Source organism: Colias philodice, chromosome 29 (assembly GCF_061535455.1).
Source record: "Colias philodice isolate Cphi_HAF_F1 chromosome 29, ilColPhil1 Martin Lab GWU primary, whole genome shotgun sequence".
Classification (NCBI taxonomy): domain Eukaryota; kingdom Metazoa; phylum Arthropoda; class Insecta; order Lepidoptera; family Pieridae; genus Colias; species Colias philodice.
This window is the reverse complement of record NC_143114.1, coordinates 7,184,422-7,207,878: the sequence shown is the minus strand read 5'-3', so window position 1 is coordinate 7,207,878 and position 23,457 is coordinate 7,184,422. Positions and strand designations below refer to the sequence as shown.

The window sequence follows — 23,457 nt, the reverse complement described above, 5'->3', positions numbered from 1 at the left end:
TAAGACCAATAGGGGTGAAGCACTTCGGGTAAAACCGCAGGGCACAGCTAGTAAAAAATGAATCGCCAAATGTAAGCGCAAAGCTCGAGAACGGCTGAACTGATTTTGTTAATTCTTTTTTTGAAGTGAAAACTTCTTTAGCGGCGTTGAGCACTTTTTCTGTAATGGGTATAAAATCTTAAACTCGCGTCAGGACACGTGACCTGATCGAAAAAGCGTAAGACGGATACCATTCCAAAATATCAAACATGCTGAACGTTAATAATCAAGTTTTCACTTCTGCCGGCACTCCCGGAGTGCAACCCGTCTTTTTTTTTTAATAATCCTTTTAGTAAGTAGATAGTAATTCTTATGGAGAGAATACGTAAACATATATATATAACGGGCGAAGCCGGGGCAGACCGCAAGTATTTACATATTATGTGTATTACAATAAATTTCATATATGCTCGTCTGTATGTTAGTTACTGAAACATACATACAAAAAAAAAGATTTGTAAAAATTAGAAAAACGATGTATATTTGCATTTGTATTTGAAACAGATAACCCAGCCAAAGACTGACTTGTTATTTAAAAATACTTATTTTATGAAAGAAAGCGAAACTTTACGATGTAACGTGAACCCATCCTGATGTTAACCGCACGTAATGTTGGCTTAACCCCATTAATCTCTTAATGGATACCGAAATAAACGGCTGAAAAAGTCATAAATAATTTATTTGATTTATTATTTTTGGATCTATCTGATTTTGAAAGCTAAGCTTTGATGATTTCATTCGCAAAAACTAAACTATATAAACAGAACAGAAAATAAGATATTTTTAACTGAATTTATCTATACTATCATTCTATACTAATTTTATAAAGCTGAAGAGTTTGTTTGTATGTTTGAACGCGCTAATCTCAGGAACTACTGGTCCGATTTGAAAAATTATTTCGGTGTTAGATAGCCCATTTATCGAGGAAGGTTATATATCATCACGCTTAGAAAAACGGGAGCGGAGCAATGCGGGTAACACCGATGGGGCACAGCTTGTATATTATTTGCACGTGTTTTCTACTGAATTGATTTTGATACTGACACTGTTCCATATCTTTAAATTTAGGGCAGAAAATTTTCCATCCATATGACGTCATATTGTACAGCCAAGGCAAGTCCACACTGACCGAACACCTACGCGCAGCAATTGCTTCATGTGGATGCACGCTCTGTGTGAACCTGCGTATTTTTTTTCATATTTTAATACTATAAAACTGAATCTTATTTTATATAATTTTTATGAAATAATTAAAAATAATTTAAACTTTTTAAAAGACTAATACTAGTCCATTTCAGTACGAAAATTTCATCCTGATTCGATCAGCCGTTTTTAAGTGAAAGAGTTTCAAAAATAATTCATCGAAAACTCTCTTTTGAAACATTACTAGTAGGATTAGGAGCGATAGTAGACTGATGAATAAGTCTAGTAGGTGTTCATCAATTCTATAGCTTCAAATACACACACAAACAAATTCTACCTCGTTATAGAAGTAAAATATTATACATATTATAGAAAATATATGCAAAGTGGAGTTCATTTAGCGAGTTAATAAAAACCATTATATATGCGCGGGCGCATGTTTATATAATACTGAATCTATGAACACGAGTGACCATACTTTTAGTATATAAACGGAATTTATTAATTATTTTTGAAGTGAATCTTCTTTAAGCGCGTTGAGAGTAAAATTTCAAGGCCACGTCATGGCAATACCGTCATGTCATGTAGTAAGGCGACGACTTTGGTATATTTGTTTTCTTCTTCTTCTTATATCCAAAGAAGTTTCACTTCTGACACGTGTGATCGGCACACGCGCTCTTTTTTTATTAGCTGGAATTTAAAATGAGTATTTTAAAAGATAGCTTCTCTTTTTCAAACGCAATTTCATTTATTCAAATAACATTTTTGAAAAGTAGGTTATGTCAATACTAAATCCTTTGTCTGTATGCAAAAATGACGTTATTCATGTATTCCAGAGAGGCGTTCGGTCAAACAAACAAACACGATGTTGCATATAAATGAATGTATTTAGTATTCTCCAATATGTCACACATTTCATTAAAAATTGCTAAATTTTAGTTGCTAGGTACTTGTATTTATATAATTTTTTATCCTGAGCCACCATAATTTATTATATGTATCTATAAATATATATGTACTAGCTATCCGCCCGTGGCTTCGCCTGCTTTGTCTAAAACCTAATAACTTATATCTTGAATCACTCTATCTTTTAAAAAACCTGCATTAAAATCCGTTGCGTAGTTTTAAAGATTTAAGCATACAAAGGGACAGAGAAAGCGACTTTGTTTTTAGTGAAGAAATATTAGTTAAGTAAGTTAAGTAAAAAATAATACGTTTCTTCCAACCGGGTACTTATCAAAAAAAAAACTATTCAACTTCTTTGAAAGCATATTTATATTTTAAATTTATAATATACAAAATTTTCTATGCAGATAAACTATTTTATTGAATATCCACAAAAAATCGAACGTATTGTCACCCTACACAACATAAACAGCGCACACATCAGCACCCAATTACTTTCATTGATTTTTATTTATAGTTATATTCACACTAATTTTAAGTGTTTGTTCGTTGAAATATACGTAACTGCTGTACATGCTTCCTGTTCTTGAAAGTATTGTGGGAAATTTTGATATATCCTGTCACTGTGTGACAAGAAACAAAATAACTTGAAGACTTTTATTTGCTGCTTAAAATATAGTAATTATAACTAACTAGCTATGCCCCGCGGTTTTACCCGCATTGCTCCGCTCCTATTGGTCTTAGCGTGATGATAATTATTGATATATTATATTATAGTCTACAGCCATCCTCAAGGCTCAATCAATGGGCTATCTAACACCGAAATAATTTTTCTAATCAGCAAACGTTGTTCTGTCTTACTCCTATCGCCGATTTTCAGACCTACCCGATATGCACACTGTCATGAAAATGGGTCCAGCCGTTTCGGAGGAGTTTATTAACTAACATTATAACACGAGAGATTTTTAATATGTATATTAATTCAATTCGTGTGTTACTATGCTAATTCAGAATTTAATCTATATCTGTGCCAAATTCCATTTAAATCCGATCAGCTGTTTTGAAGAGAAGTAACATCAATCAACCTCAACGAACATCTTAATTTTTATAAAATTTTCATGTTCAGTGACATAGGATTTCCTTAAACTTTAAAAACCAGATTTTCTTTCCGAACCGAAGGTAAATTATCATTTTTCTGAATTTTGACGATTCAAAATAGTTTCTAAACGGAATCTACTTGAAAAAATATATTTGACATAAGTTTGACATATTATAAGGCCACGATTTCCTTGGGAATTTCCGTTCACTACGAGAAAAGCCGCGGGCGGGAAGTTAACAATCTATACTAATATTATAATGCTGAAGAGTTTGTTTGTTTGTTTGAACGCGCTAATCTCGGGAACTGCTAGTTCGATTTGAAAAATCCTTTCGGTGTTAGATAGCCCATTTATCGAGGAAGGTTATAGGCTATATATCATCACGCTACGACCAACAGTAGTGGAGCTACGGGGGTGAAACCGCGCGGAGCAGCTAGTGAATAGTACATTTAATATTTTCTTTGTTTTTCGTGATAATGGTCGAGTTTCGTTGGATAACAGCGCACTGGCGTGGAAACTCGCTTTCTACTTGGTTTTTATCAATGCATATCACTGCGTTTGTATTGATAAATAACATTGATCACACGTAGTAATTGTTTGTATGTTTGTTTGTAACGCGGCAATACGATTGGGACGTTTTTGATGGGTTTCATGTTGAAGATTTGAGGTCAATAAATATCAGATTATTTTTGTACTTTAGATAAATACTAGACCGCCCGCGGCTTCGCTCGCTTTGTCTAAAACCTAATAATTTATATACTAAAACCTTCCTCTTGAATCACTCTATCTATTAAAAAAAACCGCATCAAAATCCGTTGCGCAGTTTTAAAGATTTAAGCATACAAAGGGACATTGGAACATAGGGACAGAGAAAGCGACTTTGTTTTATACTAGGTATGTATGTTCCTATTGATAAGAAATAATAATAATTTTCCTGAATGTCTTATACAACACCGCTTGCAACCGACTTCAAAAAAGGAGAAGGTTTCTCAATTCGACTGTATGTATTTTTTTACCTCAATACTTTCGTCAAAGTGAACCGATTTTGATAAAGTAGGTATATTTTTTTTTCGTTAGTATTTTTTAGGAATTGATGGCGGCTTAGTTTTTTTATTTTTATAAAAAAAACGATAGACGATATTTAAAGTGATTGATTCTAGTGGTTTTTACTATACTAACAACAAAATTACAGTCGAGCATGCTTCGGCACGAACTGGGCCACGCTCGCACCGGGGAAGGTACACAGAATATCGGCGCCATAGTGACAGCTTACTGTCGCGTTTCGTACGGTGAGTGAGGGGTCCGGAGGCCCACATCCCTTCCCATCCCCTACCCATCCTCTCCTTCCCTATCCTCATTCCCTCCCATCCTCGCCCCTTCTACCTAACTCCTTCCAAATCCCTTTGAGGACAGCAACACATCCACTTCCCAGAGGAGTGGATGCTTATGGGCGGCGTGTATCGCTAACACCAGGCGACGCGTCTGCTCGTTTGCTTATCCTATACAATAAAAAAAAAAAATCCCATCCATACCCTACGGGACGCAACTATGCCTGCTAATACTTCACTTAACCTTTCTAACAATTTTGGGATTGCTTTTAAACTAAAAACCACATCAAATTTGAGTAATACTCTCTCCAACCGCGGCTTCGCCCGCGTTTTAAGAAAAACCCGCATAGTTCCGGTTCCCGTGGGGTTTCCGGGATAAAACCTATCCTATGTGTAAATCCAAGTTACCATCTATATGTGTGCTAAATTTCATTGTATTCGGTTCAGTAGTATTTGCGTAAAAGAGTAACAAACACACACACACACATCCTCACAAACTTTCGCATTTATAATATTACTAGAGGTCCCCCCCGGCTTCGCCCGTGGTACATATTTCGCAATAAAAGGTAGCCTATGTCCTTTCTCGGGTATCAAAATATCTCGATACCAAATTTCATGCAAATTGGTTCAGTAGTTTAGGCGTGATTGAGTAACAGACAGACAGACAGAGTTACTTTCGCATTTATAATATTAGTATGGATAGTAGGACTATACTAGTACTAATAACCAGTAAACATCAAAGAAACTTAAAAAGCGGCACAAGGTCATACATTTTTATGATTATGTATTTCAATTGGATTTTGTTTTTATTGGTCCAGCATTTAAAGAGATTCGAGAGTGTCAATCATAAATCATGTTAGGCTAAACATAGCGTGCATTGCGTAGATATTCTTTTCTTTTTTTTAATTTTAAAGTGAAACTTTTATTACATCGTCTCAAACTTTTTGGTCTGTGTAGCGCATGTCGCGTGTATCGCGGCTGCCGAGTAGGTATACCTACTCGGCAGCCGACCGACACGCGACATTCGCTACACAAAGCAGTGTTCGGAACCGTTCGAACAGTTTCACTTTTACCGTGGTTTCATAAAACCACACAACATTTTTTTCAATAATTTTTCACAAAATTGGCTGAATATTTGAACGGATAATGTTATAAATATTATACTTTATCTGGAATAGAACATACTTTTCTAATAATATAGTAATCACAAGCAAAGCCTGTTGCTAAGCTTGTCCTTCTCTCCTACTAAATTACTAATATTATAAATGCGAAAGTTTGTGAGGATGGAAGTATGCATGTTTGTTCCTCTTTCACTAAAAAACTGCTTTATGGATTTGGATGAAATTTGAGAATAACGTGTCGAGCTATATTAAATAACTTCGTTTTACTCGCAGGTTCGTCCGCGGGTAAAACCGCGCGGCGCAACTAGTATAATAAAAATAAATACGCTCAATAATTTTTGAAGTGAAGCTTATTTAGATGCGTTGAGAGTAAAATTGCAAGGTCGCGTCATGGCAATACCGTCACGTCATGGACTAAGGAAACGATTTTAGTATCTTTGAAGTTTGAATCTTGCCAAAGAAGTTTCACTTCTGACATGTGTACTCGGCACTCACGCTCTTTTTCAAATAAGTTTAACGAACGACGAAATCCCATATCTTCTTTAGTAAAGTCGATTAAAGTCGAAAATATATTAAAATGGGTCAACAATTTAGATATATCGAATGTCTAAGGAGGTCGCGGTGGGATTAACAGTATTAGATAGGATTAGGGAATCGACGAAATTAGATAGCTCAGAATTTGTAAGTGGTTTAGGTTTCTTTAAAAATGCTCTATAGGGGGTTTTATTAACGGAAACCTATATTAGTAAATAGTACATCTTATAATATGTAGTAATTAATAATGTAATTAACATTTCAATTGTTTTTAGACATATCACATATAAATTAAAAAACAATAGTTATTAATTATTATTGATTATTAGATGAGATCGCCATTGCGGCGAATGGCGTCTTGATTAATTTTTAAATCGGTTCATGTTTCATAATAATATAATTACTGATTGTAACTTCAAATTGAATAATTCATATTAATTTAACCCTCCGTGAACCACGTGGATAAAAGTTACGTCCTGCAGTACGTGGGGTTTCCTGGACCCAATAATCTTTCCACGTTTTTATAGCTAGTATTTATTGTAAATTTGTAATGTGTATATTATTATTATCCCTTGACTATAAGAGGTTAAAAATAAAATAAATTTATCAAATATTATAAACATTTATTATATCTTTAGGCTATGTAACAAAAATAGTACTTTTTACCAACTAAAATAAGACTATGTTCGGTTCGGTAAGACTTTAAGAAAAAAAAAATACGTGTGGCACTCGGGGACTGCCGCGGTAAAGATATTGCATGCTATGCCTTCAAACCACACCTCCGTGCCCGTCGGAGTGGGGAGCGTGAGGTTTTTCGTTACGGAATTTCTGGATTCGGTCCCCGCGCTCAAAGCCCGCGATAGAAGCTATGCAATAGCTTAAAAATTAATATCCTGTACATCCTCTTCACTTTCACTTTCAGACTGAATGCTCAAGTGATCCGAGTCATCTTCACTTCCAGGTAGAAACAGCTCATCCGTATCGCTATCATTTTCTTCCATAAGTGCGGATATTATTGCATTTTCATTGATGTGATGAGCCATAATGAGCCCTAGAAACAATTTCAGATAATTTTAAATAATAAAAAAACAAACTAAATAAATATTTATATAAAAATAGTCGTATTTTATCACACCATACTGCTCACCTTTTAGTGGACGTCCCGAACTACGTGGGGTTTCTGACACCCAGCTGCACTTTGACGGCGTCCGTTTACCGCGTCTGCGACGCTATTACTAAACCAATGTCGCTAAGAGGTCTGGTAAGGTCGCAACTCCAGCTACACGAGGTTTCAAGACTTTCGCACAATGTTTGGAAAAGATACAAAGATTTTTTGTATGGCTGGGGTGTATTAAACCCCACATGGTGCACGGAGGGTTAATAACGATTTGTCATGAATTTTATATTATGTTACTTTGTGTTAATGTTAAATTATTTAAATTGGTAGTTTTATTGATTCGTGTCACCATATTATCGTTATTAAAAAGAATTTGTTAAATTAGTAAATATTAAGTATATGAAATTGTAGACGTATTTATTTCGTTTCGTATAATATAAAACATAATTATTTTATAAATAATTATTGTTTTTTGATCTTTTTATTTAAAAACTAGTGGTGCCATCTATTGACAGTTTTGGCAAATTGTACATTTTCAGGGAAATGGCGCCATTAGTGTTTGACATCTGTCATTGTGAACATTTTTTTTATGTTGGATTGAAGGGTAAATTCTCAGAGGAATAAACCTATAGAGTTCTTATATTGAGACAGAACAAAATACATATTTTCTAATCTACTTACTCTTAGTCAATAACAGCATAAGTCAGATTGAGATAGCGATAGAGTATCTGCACTGTCTTCAAACGTAGCGCGCCGGCAGTCAGTTTGTTTTCCAACCAGCTGGTGGGCTCAGTGCGTCAAGTGTTTTTAACGAAATATTTAGAAAATATAAAGTGTATAGTGTTTCTTTTTATTTGTCAGTGTGCTAAAATGACTATTGTATGTTTAGCTACCGGCTATTACTAGTCGAATGGGAGTTTTGGATGAAAACAATGAAAAAATATCTTTCCATCGGTAAGTGATTTTCAGCAAATTGATAAATATTTATGTTCTAACCCTATTTGAAGGTTTTATCAAGCGCTTTTTTATAAGTTTTTGTTGTAACTGTAACATTTACCCACTTTATGGGGTTGTGGAATACAAAAGAATTAAATAATTTTTAAAAAATGTCACAATATTATCACGTTTGGCATTTTGTTTACCACCGTAGTGTTGTAACACATCTAGCGTATATTATCGATTTATGACAAAAAATCTATTTCATATTAACGTTGATTTATTTATTTTGTTTCTTATATCAGATTTATATGTAGTTGTTGTAGCAAATAATAGATGTAAATTTTCTACAGCAGGAAAATAAAAAATACCACGTGGTTGTTTTATTTGACTTATCTGTTTAGTTTGTTGTTTCTCTTTTAGATTATTAATAAATTCATTTTGTTTTAGATTTCCAGAGCTAAATAAAAAATGGGTATAAAACATGAGACGTGTAGATTGGACGCCGTCGAAATTTGCTAGATTGTGTTCACTGCATTTCGAGCCTGCGTGTTATCAAGATGTATACTCTAGAAGAATTGTGCAATCTTACGCTTACGTTTTTTTTCTGTTCCTTTAGATAATAAATACATTTGTGTGTGAGTGAATTTTTATTTGGAAATTTTTTTACACATTTACTTTAAATGTGTAACTATGTGAAAATTAAACGGTTGATTAAATGACAGTTCTCATAGATGAGAAACTACTATTGAAATACATACTTAATATACATGCGTTTTCAAAGAAAAACCCGCATAGTTCCCATTCCTGTGGGATTTACGGGATCAAAAGTAATTTTTCCAAATTTCATTGTAATCGGTTTAGTAGTATTCGCGTGAAAGAGTAACAAACATCCATCCTCACAAACTTTCGCTTTATTAGTAGGATGTAAGGAAAATGTTTTCTTTAAGACTGTCCTTTTATGAACTTGTTAAAATTCATGCTGACTGTGCCTTTCTCCTCACTCCTTTAACTTTATTGATCTTTATTTTAAATTAGTTACATTTGAAGTTTTAAAATTTATTTTAAAATATACTAGCTTTCCGCCCGCGTTTTTAAAGAAAATCCCGCACAGTTCCCGTTCACGTGGGATTTCCGGTATAAAACCTATCCTATGTGTGTATGTACAAAATTTCATTGTAATCGGTTCAGCAGTGAAAGAGAAAGTTATCCATTCTCGCATAATTTCGCATTTATTATATTCGTAGAATTAAACAAATAATGTATTCAACTTAAATTTATGATTGATTTTGTTTTTTTTTATTATTTATTATTTCACGAAACCGTAAATGCAAAATGCATTCACGATTTTATCGATTGAAGCACATCCCATCACTATCACCTTCTATCTATCTAAATACGTACCTATAGTAAAAATGGTGCCATGACTATGTTGAAACGTAGCTTGTAGTCTATAGCTATCTCATTCTTTCATACGACGTTTTCTTTAGATAGAGAGAATCAAATATATGTAAATTGTATACGCTCGATACAAGTACTCTATAGGTTTATTGCTCTGAGGGTAAATTAGCTTGGAGAAATTTTTGCATATGTAGTGGTGTGTATATTACTCAGATCTTAGAGCGCGTTTCCACTATATCGTTCTGGCCTATACAAAAATGTTTCGATATCCTAACATTACTATTTAATTTTATACTTATTCCTAGCAACACTTTTGTTTTCAATAAAAACAAGTTTTTATTTGAAAGAAAATGGTTTTGACTTTATAAAAAAAAATATATCATTCAATTTTACGTCCTTGAGCAAACGACAAGGCGACTACCGTGAAACAATAAAATATCGTGTCCATAATAATTTGTTTCATAATGAATATTTGACCATAATAATTACGAAACAAAACAAATAAATAAATCGTCACTTGATAGTGGAAAGTGGAAACACGCACAAAACCAGAATAAACCAGTTTACGCTGTCCGCAGGTGCCACGTGCAGTCGTTTGGTAGCGTTAGAACATAAAGCACATTTCATTCAAAAATTATAATTATTATGTACGTAGTTTAATTGATAAATTTTGTATTTGTTGATTGTTGTTATTATTTGTTATTATTGTTATAATATTTGTTGAAGTGAATTACATGTCCCGCAGCCGGAGGCCCCAAATGAAAACTCAGATGTACTTAAAAACTACATTTAATAGCTAAAATGAGACTTTTACACCCATGTCTGCACGATGCAGACCGGAGTTAAAGAATGAATTTATACAGTTTAATAATTATAAAGACGTAAGCTTGGATGCTAACTAAGGGAAATCGCATCCACATTCTATTCCCGTGCGAACGGCGTATTCAGCAGTTTTGTATGAAGGCAGGGCCATAACTAGTCTTTAATTTGTGTGTAAGTGTTGTAACTTTATATTGTTAATTCAATATGGCTCCAGTGTTAAAACATGGTCGAGGCAAGCCTTTGACTTCTCAAACTAAAGAATTAAACTTTAAATGTCGTTTCTTTTTCAGGTTAGTAAATTTTTCATTTTAGTAACATTGTTAATGTAAAAGTTATATGTATGTTAAATGTGCAAATATTAAAATAAAGTCTCATCTTTTTCAGAGGAGAAACACATATAGTTTAATTTAAAATCCCTTATATATACAGGGTTACTTGTAAAACACCGGCAACCTCGCAGGACAAGATAGCTAACATCATAAGTAACAACATTTCGACTTTTGATAATTTGTTAGATTTTATTTTCATACAAAAATAAATATTCATTTAATTTTCCGTCTGAATATTATAAACTCTACGCCTCCCAAAAATTACGTAAACAAAAAGCGAACGAGAGGGGGAAGGGGGCGTCGCGTCGTCCATCCGATAATTAATAGAACATAGACTTACAAATGTAAGGAGAGTACAATAAAAGTTTAAAAAATCATTTAAAAATAATTTATTGCGTTATGCCAAAAGTCGTAGAACAAATGTTGTTACTTATGATGTTAGCTATCTTGTCCTGCGAGGTTGCTGGTGTTTTACAAGTAACCCTGTATAAAATAAAAACTAAAAATAAAATGTTGTTTTATTTTATTTGCTGACCATACACTACTACAAACGCAAAAATTTCTCCAAGCTAATTTACCAGACTGTAAGTTAAATAAATGAGTTAAAATATTATTTTAATGTTTCATTATGTGCATTTAAAATATCTTTGATAACGGTTTTTTTCGTTATATAGCTTTATTCTATTAGTGTGAAAATTACAAAGTCGGTTATTATAGTATGTATTTGTGTTTACATTCATTTAAAGTAGGTAAGTTTTGAATTTAACATAATATGATGATCATCATCATCATCAACACAAGGATACTATTTAGTATTTTCCTACTTCCTATGATGCTGCCACAATCCACCACGCTGGCCAAGTGCAGGCAAAATAATGTCATATGTCGAACTTTTGATTCTTTGACATGCCGGTTTCTGAACGATGTTTTCCTTCATCTATTGGAGTGTGTTGATATGGATTATAATAATATGTAGATAATACCTATTTATTCATAAGAAACAACTTTTGGAAGGCGCCTGGTTTCAAACATTTTTCAGTGTTTTTAACATAATAAACTAGCTTTCCGCCCGCGGCTTCTCCCGCGTTTTCAAAGAAAAACCCGCATAGATCCCATTCCCGTGGGATTTTTGGTATAAAACCTATCCTATGTGTACCTAATCCAAAACACCCTCTATATTTGTGCTAAATAAATTCATTGCTAAATTTCATTGTAATCTGTTCAGTATTTGCGTGAAAGATTAACAAACACTGAACTGTTTTTGATGATACTCGGCAGTGATGTAGCTTATGTACCAGAATTATAATTATATAGCCTAAAGATATAAGCTTTTGCTCGCGTAAAACCGCGGTTGTTTATATACATAAAGATTATCCTCAACAGAAAAACCTTTACCAATCAAAGTCAGAGGTCAACAGGTATTTTAAAGTTAAATTCACTTTCCTGTTTAAAACTACTTTTAAATTAAAAGTCCCATCTCTTAAGGCCTTGCATATCGTATAGGAGCTAGCAACGTTGACAAGAGAGAATTTTAGTATATCTTGTTCTTTGATATGCTAAGTTAATTACGGATATTTTCCTGTGCAAGTAAGATGCGCACTAATAAACGCAACCACTGCGACCAGCCAGACAGCCCGGACTCTAACCGAAATAGCAAGAGAAGCAGTATATCAAAAACCCAACTATACTAAAATGACTTTTTTTAAAACGTTACTAGCTCCTGTACCAATACAAGACAATATAAGGAAATTGTTCCAAGTGTTTAAATAATGGATTTTAATTGCTTCTACAATACATTATACGTGTTTTTACACGCTTAGAAGGTTACGTGTTTATAATAAAAGTTACGACATGTAGGCATGTTCTGTTTTTAGGGTTCCGTAGCCAAAATGGCAAAAACGGAACCCTTATAGTTTCGTCATGTCCGTCTGTCCGTCTGTCCGTCTGTCCGTCTGTCACAGCCGATTTACTCGGAAACTATAAGTACTACAGTGATGAAATTTGATGGGAATATGAGTTGTATGAACCGCTACAAAAATATGACACTAAATAGTAAAAAAAAGAATTGGGGGTGGGGCCCCCCATACATGTAACTGAGGGATGAAATTTTTTTTTTCGATGTACATACCCGTGTGGGGTATCAATGGAAAGGTCTTTTAAAATGATATAAAGTTTTCTAAAAAACATTTTTCTTAAAGTGAACGGTTTTTGAGATATCAGCTCTCAAAGTCGTAAAAAGTATGTCCCCCCCCCTCTATTTTTATAACTACGGGGTATAAAATTCTAAAAAAAATAGAGGTGATGCATGCTAATTAACTCTTTCAACGATTTTTGGTTTGATCAAAGTATCTCTTATAGTTTTTGAGATAGGTTGATTTAACTGTAATTTATTATATTTGCTGCTACGGAACCCTTTGTGCGCGAGCCCGACTCGCACTTGGCCGGTTTTATTCTATACTAATATTATAAAGCTGAAGTCTGAAGAGTTTGTTTGTTTGAACGCGGTAATCTCGGGAACTTCTGGTCCGATTTGAAAAATTCTTTCGGTGTTTGATAGCCCTTTTATCGAGGAATGCTATAGGCTAAATATCATCTCGCTAAGACCAACAGGAGTGAAGAAATGCGGGTAAAACCGCGGGACACAGCTACATTGATAATATTTGAAGTCACGTAATTACCTACATTTCTAATGCAATTTTTTTTATATATTTCATGGGTTGTTTCACTTAGATAAAAACATAGGTAAAAGAAGTTTCCGAAGTTTTCTTCGTGTTTTTTTATATCCACTTTTCTCTAATTATTTTAATAATGCGATGTCAATCAATCCATAATAGTCTATTGTTTCGTCATATTTAATTATAGCTTGAAAGTTTTGTCTTTAATTATTATTGTCTAAGAAAAACTAGGTTTATAAGAACATCCTACTAATTTTATAAATCCTACTAATATTATGGTTGCCTGGCAGAGATCACTGTATAGTGATAAGGCCGCCCTATGTGCTTTTTTTTAATTTTTTATTATTTCGTTTCTTGTACAATAATGTGTTAAATAAATAAATAATTAATATTATAAACGCAAAAGTTTGTTTGTTACTCTTTCACGCAAATATGTACCACTGAACCGATTACAATGAAATTTAGCACACATATAGCGGGTAACTTGGATTAACACATAGGATAGATATTATCGGGGAAATCCCACGAAAACGGGAACTATGCGGGTTTTTCTTTGAAAACGCGGGCGAAGCCGCGGGCGGAATGCTAGTCTATAATAGGTAATAGAAAACTGTCTGACGGAAAACATTGTTCTACTACATTTTTATTGCTAAGAGGTTTTATAGTTTTTTTTTTTAATAAAAAAACTAATCCGAGTTCAAATTGTTATCAGAACTAGACCAAAATGAAAAAAAAAATCATCACAATTGGTTTAACCAGTCGAAAGTATTGAGGTAACAAATACGAAAAGTACAGTTGAATACCTCTTTCTTTTTTAAAGTCGGTTGAAAATAGTTAATGGCTACCGAATTTACAAAAAAAGTGACATAAAAATCGGTCAAGCCGTTTTAGAGGTGCTTGGTATAAAAACAGTGCTATGATAATTTCATATAATATTTTATGTAGCTATATAAAAAATTGTCCGTTTTTAATCTAAATAACGTGTATGAAAGTAACTAACACTCAATAAAAAAATATGTTCTGTCTGTTTGTTCCTGTTCCTAAACAGCTGGGCCGACTTTAACGGACTTTCATTAGCAGGTAGCTGATGTTATGAGGATAACTTGAACATTTTGAAAATTTTTGAGTTTCAGTTTGTTTGTTGAGGATTAATGCTGTGTTGTGATGGAAGCAATTTTTAGAGTATACCTACTCCTTAAATTTCAGTCCTAAAATTATTATACACTATAAGCTTACCGCCCGCGGCTTCACCCGCGTTTTCAAAGAAAAACCGGCATAGTTCCCGTGGGATTTCCGGGATAAAACCTAGCCTATGTAGCTCAGTGAAGATGCAGCTTTCTAATGCAGGTGAAAGAATTTTTGAAATCGGTCCAGTAGTTTATGCGTGAAAACCATACATACATACATAATTACATACCTTTCCTCTTAATAATATTAGTATAGAAGTATAGATATAGATAAAAATGTTATCACGCTTTCCACCTATCAACTGATTTTGATGAAATTTGGCACAGACAATCTTTAGACCCTGAGAAAGAACAAAGGCTACCTTTTATTGCGAAATATGTACACGGGCGAAGCCGGGGCGGACCGCTAGTATCTAATGAATATGAAATAAAACGAATCTGAAACCCTTTATGCTAAACACAAGATATTTACATACAATCAAATACGAAAAACAACTTCAATTAAAAGTTCTAACAACAAAATATGTAACGCTCACGCGGCATCTGCAAAAACTCTTTTGAGAACTCAATTGAGAATATTTTTTGTTAGAAAAAAGCAAAGAACATTTTTAACAGCAATTTATTACGCAAAAAGTTCGTTCCGTTTTAAATGAATTCAGTTGCGAGAATATTTTTGTGTAATAAAATTGTATACTCAATAGAGATATTGCAGAAATTAGAACTAGGCAACAGTTTTTAGAATTTTCGTCAATCTGTAGGTACGTTTGTCATGTGAAAACTATTGTGGAGTTTTTTGCCGGTTCTTCTCCATAGATACTGCTTTCCGAATCGGAGGTAAATGTTAAAAAATGTTATGACGATTCGAAAGTGCTTCTAGTCTAAATGAATAAATAAATGTTTGAGTTAAAAGATAAAATAAAAATATTGACTTTACCTGCATTACTAACTTTACGTTTAATTTATCCAAAAAGTTGAAAAATATTTTTGCAGAATTTTCGTAAGTTATAAAATTGAATGCAGAATTATTGTTTATTATCCTATTTATAGTTTTTTGCATTAGATGCGTTAAGTATATTGTTTATAGAATTTTTCTTCAATTTTAAAATCAAATATGTACCTATTTATAAATACGCCATGTTTTATTTCAATATACAGGATGATTTATTAAGTAAAATAATAATAGATGATTTTGATATTTTTTATGACACATTTTCGCTGATTCATTATTATCTATACTATATATGTATAATATTATAAAGCTGAAGAGCTTGTTTGTTTGTTTGAACGCGCTAATCTCAGGAACTACTGGTCCGATTTGAAAAATTATTTCGGTGTTAGATAGCCCATTTATCGAGGAAGGCTATATATCGTCACGCTAAGACCAACAGGAGCGGAACAACGCGGGTGAAACCGCTGGGCGCAGCTAGTTTGATAATAAGATGTGATTAATTTTTGACATTCGTTACGGGTAATCGAACTGACGACCTTGCATTAACAAGGACTAAGAGAAATTAGTTTATACGTATCATATTTTCAATGAGTTCATCTGTTATATTATAACGTTTAAACTGCTGAATGGAATTTGATGAGATTTGTTATTTACATATACCTAGATGATATCTTGTTGAAGGGAAAAAGTTACTTTTTCTTGACAACAAAAGTAAAAGGCAATGATTAGGTACTAGAGGATATAAATCTATAATTGTCACGTGTGGAATACTAGTTTAGGATAATATTTAGAGAAATAATTTCCCTGCTTGTAGTGCATACGCAAAAATGTGTTAGTCTTTCCCTGTCAACTCAGTAATGGTGGGCTAGTATTATAAAACAAATGAACACTAAATACTCCTTTATTTGAACGAACTGAATACATACGCACATAGAAATAGGTTTTTATGTGACAAAAACCCACAACGAAGCCTCAGTTATTCCAACAAAAGTTTAAAAAATGTTACGAACAGCGAATAGCGAGAGGAAAAAAATATTTAAATAATGTTTTTCATCATTACAATAATTACTTCTCATTACTCGGTCTTGTTTTGTATAACAAAACTCCACGAGTGCCAATTCGCATGAGACTAGTAGTTTCATGCTGTTTCACTCGCGATAAATGTGATTAACTATTTGAAATAGATTTATATATAAAAGTTTGGCGTCATCCATTCCCACAAATATTATGATGAACCGTTTAGATTATTCTAATTATGTTTTGACGCTGTTATATTTTCATCCATGATGTAATAGGGAAACTAGGATGGATGGATGTTTAATAATTACGACGGAACAGCTGAACGGTTCTGGACAAAACTTGGCACGGAGATAAATTATGAAAGATAAGATGAGAGAGGTCTGGAATTGCATATAAGAATACACGAGGCAAGTCGTGGGCTGTAGCTACATCTAAATGTTATGATGAAGATAAAAAATGATATAATCTTTCGTTTGTCGTATTATTCTCACAATTGAGTACTTAGATCTTCATTATCTCAAAGCTTTCTTCATTAGCCATAGCAACTAAATTTTAGTTCTATGAAATATCCTAAAATCTAGTAGATTATTTATCAGGCGTCAAAACATCCTCGGCTATTTTAGCAGAATTGTCAATCATGACATCGTCCGTGATTTCATTTACAACGCAAGTTGTCAAGTTTAATTATAACCTGTTAGACCCAGAATCTATAAATATCATGTTCCTGTTTGATTTATCTGTTTGTAAACTAGATTTGTAGTTACATTTGAAGATTGCACTGAATCTTAGCGTTGAAACGCGAAAATCGTCGTTAAATGTAGATTTATATGCTTTAGGAGTTCGTTTTGATGTTGCGATAAATACGCAAAGTTTTTTGGGGATGTTATCATTTATTTCGTAACTGTAATTACGTTTTATAATCATCTGGTATAAAAAGAGCTATTAGGTACAAGAGTTTCTCGCTGGTTATTTCCTGTAGAAATTTCTTCAACCGATCAAACTATTGTTGTAATATTGCGATTCAAAAAAGCATCTAAAAGTAGCTCGAGTTGATTGTAAAAATGTTGATAAAAACAGGCTTAATTGTTGTTGCGTTGAATTATTTAAAAAAAGCGTCACGAACTTGAACATAGTCTCGGATTACTCTCAAATCGCGGTTTGTTTTCGACAGGTATATTTTTATTCTACATCTGTTGCATGAGTCCAGTTTGATTTATTCGAACGATACTGTGATATTACTCTTAATTTATTGCGATTTCGTTTGTTTTGAACATAAGTCAACGATAATTGAGCGTGCGTTTAGATGACATCGTTGTTATAGCTTCAAGTTTTTGTCGTCTTTCATGTAGCGCATCATAATTCAATATTTTACCTTGCATTAAACTCGACGTATGTGATGTTTATATTTGTTTTATTGTATTAAAAATGTGTAGCAATTTGCGAATTCATAAACATGCCAAACCCCGAGAATTCACGCGTTTCATTATTATGATAATGCTCGCGTTGCAAGCATTGACATTTATCCTCCATTTTAAAAAAACGTTTACGCTGCACTGGAGACATTGCTTGCATTTCTCAATAATGCGCGTCATTAAAAATATCAATGACACCTACAGATTTCATGGAGCGAGATTAATCTATTATTCTCGAGTCAATAACGTTCGTGCATTACAAGCACTTTTCGGTCACGAGTCACGACGTAGCCCAGATACTGAAAGTTTGCCGCAAATATATTAAACTGAGCCGCCTCCAAGCCAGGCTCTATACATAGGTCTCCTAAGTAACCTATCTGTTGCTTGAACGCAGGGGCGGCGGCCTGACTTTAGCAACCGGTAACACCACGACAAAACACGACACGGTCCTCTTTTGTTTACAGCGGAGCCGTCCTTCGAGCCGGTAATGTGTATTATATAAATCATTCGTTTTGACATTGCCGTAGCTAGTTTAGCGTCTCGTCAAACATACTCTCGTGTTAGGGCACATTCACAGGAATGAGAAAAAAAATTAAGCGTTGTATTGACGTTCTGTTAGCCGTGTCGCTGTAGCGGCACAATGTGGCGCTGCTCGCTGTTTTCACAGGGATACACTAACACTGGACACAAAACACATGCCGGCTCCTCACCTGAGCCTCACTGGCGGTGGGATGTTGAAAGCTGGGAACAATTTCGCGTTGGGATTCTCAAACAGCATTGCGATTGTTTTGTTCACCGCGCGTGCATCGTGCACCCGTCCGCGCGTTTTAGCGGCCGGCCGTACACTGACTGTGGCGCTGTCACCCTCTCCCCGCCGTGACGTCACCCGATGTTGGTTACAAGCTACCCTGTGCCGTCCTTGTCTGGCCGGTGCAGTAGGAGCGAGAGGCACAAAACCGCAGTCCGTGCTCTGCCGACGTATTCCTTGAGTGCGTACAGCCCCCGTTCATTTTGTAGGGCTTCGTTGCGCCTAAACTAATTCATCGCGTCGATTTTAATTGATGTTATTTTCAAAAACGTATTTGAAACTACTTATTCAATTAACGTATAGGGATAAACGAGAAAGGTTAATGTCTTATTGGTATAAATGTTTACGAACAAGGTAATAAAGATTTTAAGATACGGAAATGAAGTGTTTACTTAAATAAATATATTTTTAAGTAGAGGCTTGATCAATAAACGGAAGATATCAGCTGTCTTTAAAATTGTTTTGTTCAACACAGTAAACTGGATGTCAAGTGAATGTGCATTTTTTATTAAAACGAAAAAAAAACATTTTAATATATCCAATGTCAAGGTCGTAAATAGAGCACCCTGTATTTTATCGACGTATGAAATAATAATGTTTTATTCCATATTTAAATTTCGCAAATATATTTATAAAATTTTTTAAATTAAATAATTTTATTTAATTTAATAAATGTTTTATTTAAGTACAATAACAATATTAATAATAACCAAAACATTTTTATTTATTTTTTATCCGTACTAATATTATAAATGCGAAAGTAACTCTGTCTGTCTGTCTGTTACTCAATCACGCCTAAACTACTGAACCAATTTGCATGAAATTTGGTATGGAGATATTTTGATACCCGAGAAAGGACATAGGCTACCTTTTATTGCGAAATATGTACCACGGGCGAAGCCGGGGCGCGGACCTCTAGTATTGAATAAATATTTGGTCAGCACTGGAAGGACTTTAGGTCTTACATTAGATCACATTAAAAGTAAAAATCAAATATTAATAAGTACTTGTAAGATTTACTCAAAAGGGTTTTGAGTGCGATCGCTTCCAATAAATCGGTACTTATCGATATTTTAAAATAAGTTCAATGTTCATACCTATTATTTTTTTCATTGTTCCGTTACATTTTGTAATTTATTTTTACCAGGTGGTCGAATTTTTCACCTTACCTTTATAATAAAACTACACACCACGCGCATTGTGATGGGAATCCCCACTAATATTATAAATGCGGAAGTAACTCTGTCTATCTGTCTGTCTGTTACTCTCAACTAATTTTGATGAAATTTGGCACAGCCAATCTTTAGACCCTGAGAAAGAACAAAGGCTACCTTTTATCAAAACACAACGCGGGCGAAGCCGCGGGCGGAAGCTAGTTAGAAAATATATTCGATAACCCACTGTATGTTAAAATAAAAAAATCATAAAGATACCAGAGACCTAACTATAAATGTATTTTTTGGGCTAAGTAGATAAAAGGCTTGAAAAGGGCAAATGTTCTGACTAAGTATTTAGTCAATTACACCGAACATTGAGTTCTAATGAAAAAAATAAATTCGAAAATGTTCCTATTTTCAGAAACAGCTCGAAGCAGCAATGAAAAATATTGCAAAATAATTAACTAATTACATTTAAAAAACACGCATAAACTCATGAAATCTTTGTATTGTCACCGATTGGTCTAAGAGCCCGTGTGAGATCGTCCTTCACCGATCTGATAACCAGATGAGACGTAATTTTTATAAACAAATAACTATCCCTCCTACTAGATCCTTGATAACTGTACAAAGTTTGAATTAAATCTGTTCGTTTAAAATCGGTTACATCTACATCTACACTTCTACACTAATATTATAAAGAGGAAAACTTTGTTTGTTTGTTTGTTTGATTGTAATGAATAGGCTCGTAAACTACTGGACCGATTTTAAAAATTCTTTCACCATTCGAAAGCTACATTATCCACGAGTAACATAGGCTAGGTTTTATCCCGGAAATCCCACGGGAACGGGAACTATGCGGGTTTTTCTTTGAAAACGCGGGCGAATCCGCAGGCGGAAGGGGATTTCCGGGATTGCCGTGGGATTTCCGGGATTGCGTCATTTTCCCGGGATAAAAAGTAGCCTATGTCCTTTCTCGGGTATCAAAATATCTCCGTACCAAATTTCATGCAAATTGGTTCAGTAGTTCAGGCGTGATTGAGTAACAGACAGACAGACAGAGTTACTTTCGCATTTAAAATATTAGTATGGATAAGTAAGCAAAATTATTATCTAGAAAAATATAATATGTGTCATAAGGTAACATTATAATATACGAAAATATAGAGTTACACGTATCAGCAATTACAATCATAACAACATAATATTATGTACGTGTACGTAAACAAACGTATATTATTAAAAGTACTAGCTTTCCGCCCGCAGCTTCGCCTGCGTAATCAAAGAAAAACCCGCATAGTTCCCGTTCCTGTGAGATTTCCGGAATAAAACCTATCCTATGTCCTTTCTCAGGTCTCAAGCTATATCTGTAACAAATTTGAACTAAATCCATGCTCTACCTTTTGAGTTTAGCCAGAACGTACATACAGACAAACAGAAAAAAATCTAAAAACTATATTTTTGGCTTCAGTATCGATTGTAAATCACGGGCCAAGTATTATTTACGCCCCAAGTATTATTTTGAAAAAATATTCAATACCTATACCTATTGAATTTCCTAGGATTTTATTATTTGTATAGATTTTATAGATTACAGTCTAATCATCATCATCAGCCCATTTATTATGTCCCCACTTTGGGACACAAGCTCCTATGAGAATGGCGACCACAATCCACCACGCTGGCCAAGTGCGGGCAGATGTCACAACTCACATGGCGAACTTTTTAGTTTTTGGACATTCCGGTTTGTGATGTTTTATATGCCGAAGCTTATGATAATGTTACATATATGTATATACTAATACTACAAAAAGTATATGTTTTTATTTCATCTGTGCCTTATACAAAGCTAATGTTATTTTTTACCCATTTTCTTAGTGAATCTATAAGAGTTAGATAGCTTCTAAATTTATATCTTTCTTTTTTCTAAGGAGGTAAGAGGTTGTGACCAAAATATTAAGTTACACCGCTCAAACCATGTGTACATATCTTCCCTTTGGCATTGAATGAAAAAAAAAATATATTTTCATAATGGCGCCCGTGAAAATGATGTAAGTATTTATTTATTTATTTATTTATTTGGAGATCTTACAGAAACAATTAAAGGGGTATACATAAATTAATGACATAATCAATAATAACATTAACAATTGTTTCCTCTACGTCTCACAGTGAACATAAATAGAAAAAGTAAAAGAAAAAAAAAACACAATACAATTATTATCTGTTGCAAGGTAGCCAACTATTTAATACAGACTTCTGAAATATTAAACCGGGAGAAAAAGCATTAATTTAAGCATGTACTTATTCAAAGTTAAAAGGTTTATAAAATATAATTGGTTTATTGAACATTTGAAACTATATCGGGTGCATGAAAACATATCTATTTCATTTAGTTTGTCATTGTGTAAGACACACATTCTGTGAAATGGCGCGCGTTGTCCTGCGTTGGTTCTGGTATGTTGTATGTGGAAAAGACATTTGGAACGAGTACCTAGCTGTTACTCCAGTAATTCCTGAGACAAGTGCGTACAAAAAAAGAAAAAACTCTTCACTCAATATTCGAACATAGATTTCGTAAGCAAGGTAAACCCATCATAGACCGTAACCGTCATAAAAAAGTAAAAACTAAATGTTTGATGAAATATCTTTTATTGTGGTATAAAGATCGTGACTTAGCAGTTTTTTTATTACAAAACTATGATTTTCATAATTCTGTGGTAAGTATTAGCATAGTTTTTTTGTAATAATAGTATGTTTTTATTCTAATATTCTTTACCAGTTTTTCAACGGTGTTTTAATTCGACAATCGTTGCTCATAGAAATTGTTCTTTATTGCGTTTGAGTTTCATTCTGCAAATAGTACTTTAGTATGCAATCTCAAAGGTTTGTACCTATAGGTATTTAAGCTAAATTGTATTAAAAATCGATAATCTTAATAATATATTTAGGTTACCTACACAGGAAAGAAGCAATACAGGTTAAGACGCAGAACACAGCTAGTATCTACTATCTATTGACCATTTTTTCAAATACGGAACAGCATAATAATTATCATATATGTAATGGTATACTGCACATCCTATCCTATCCTACTTAATATTATAAATGCGAAAGTAACTCTGTCTGTCTGTAACGCTTTCCCACTTAAACCTCTCAACCGATTTTGATGAAATTTGGCACAGACAATCTTTAGACCCTGAGAAAGAACATAGGCTACCTTTTATCAAAACACCATGTGGGCGAAGTCGCGGGCGGAAGCTAGTTTGTTATAAGTTTTAAATGTGTAGACAGAAAGCTAGTTGATTGATAAACAAAAATCTTCTTCGAGAATCACGCTGCCCGCACGCATTGATGGAAACAGAATGAAAATTTGTGCAGTTGTTTGCTTTATCTGGTGAAATACGATAAAACGGTACAGTATTTTTTGAGTTCCATTTCCTTTGTTTACAAAAGATACAATTTACAAATGATTT

The 23,457-nt window shown here is 33.7% G+C and overlaps 1 protein-coding gene and 1 long non-coding RNA gene across 2 annotated transcripts in view; one reads left to right on the top strand and one right to left on the bottom strand.

Moving 5' to 3' along the window:
- LOC149476089 (RNA-binding protein Musashi homolog Rbp6-like) overlaps positions 1-18,857 on the bottom strand; it is a 92,408-nt gene extending 73,551 nt beyond the window's left edge. The window contains exon 1 of the mRNA XM_089712679.1: positions 18,727-18,857. Coding sequence (XP_089568805.1) covers positions 18,727-18,794 — 68 coding nt within the window. The 5' untranslated portion in view covers positions 18,795-18,857. The remainder of the gene's footprint in view (positions 1-18,726) is intronic.
- Positions 1-23,457, top strand: part of LOC149476073 (uncharacterized) — a 359,309-nt gene that overhangs the window by 83,201 nt on the left and 252,651 nt on the right. The window lies entirely within an intron of this gene.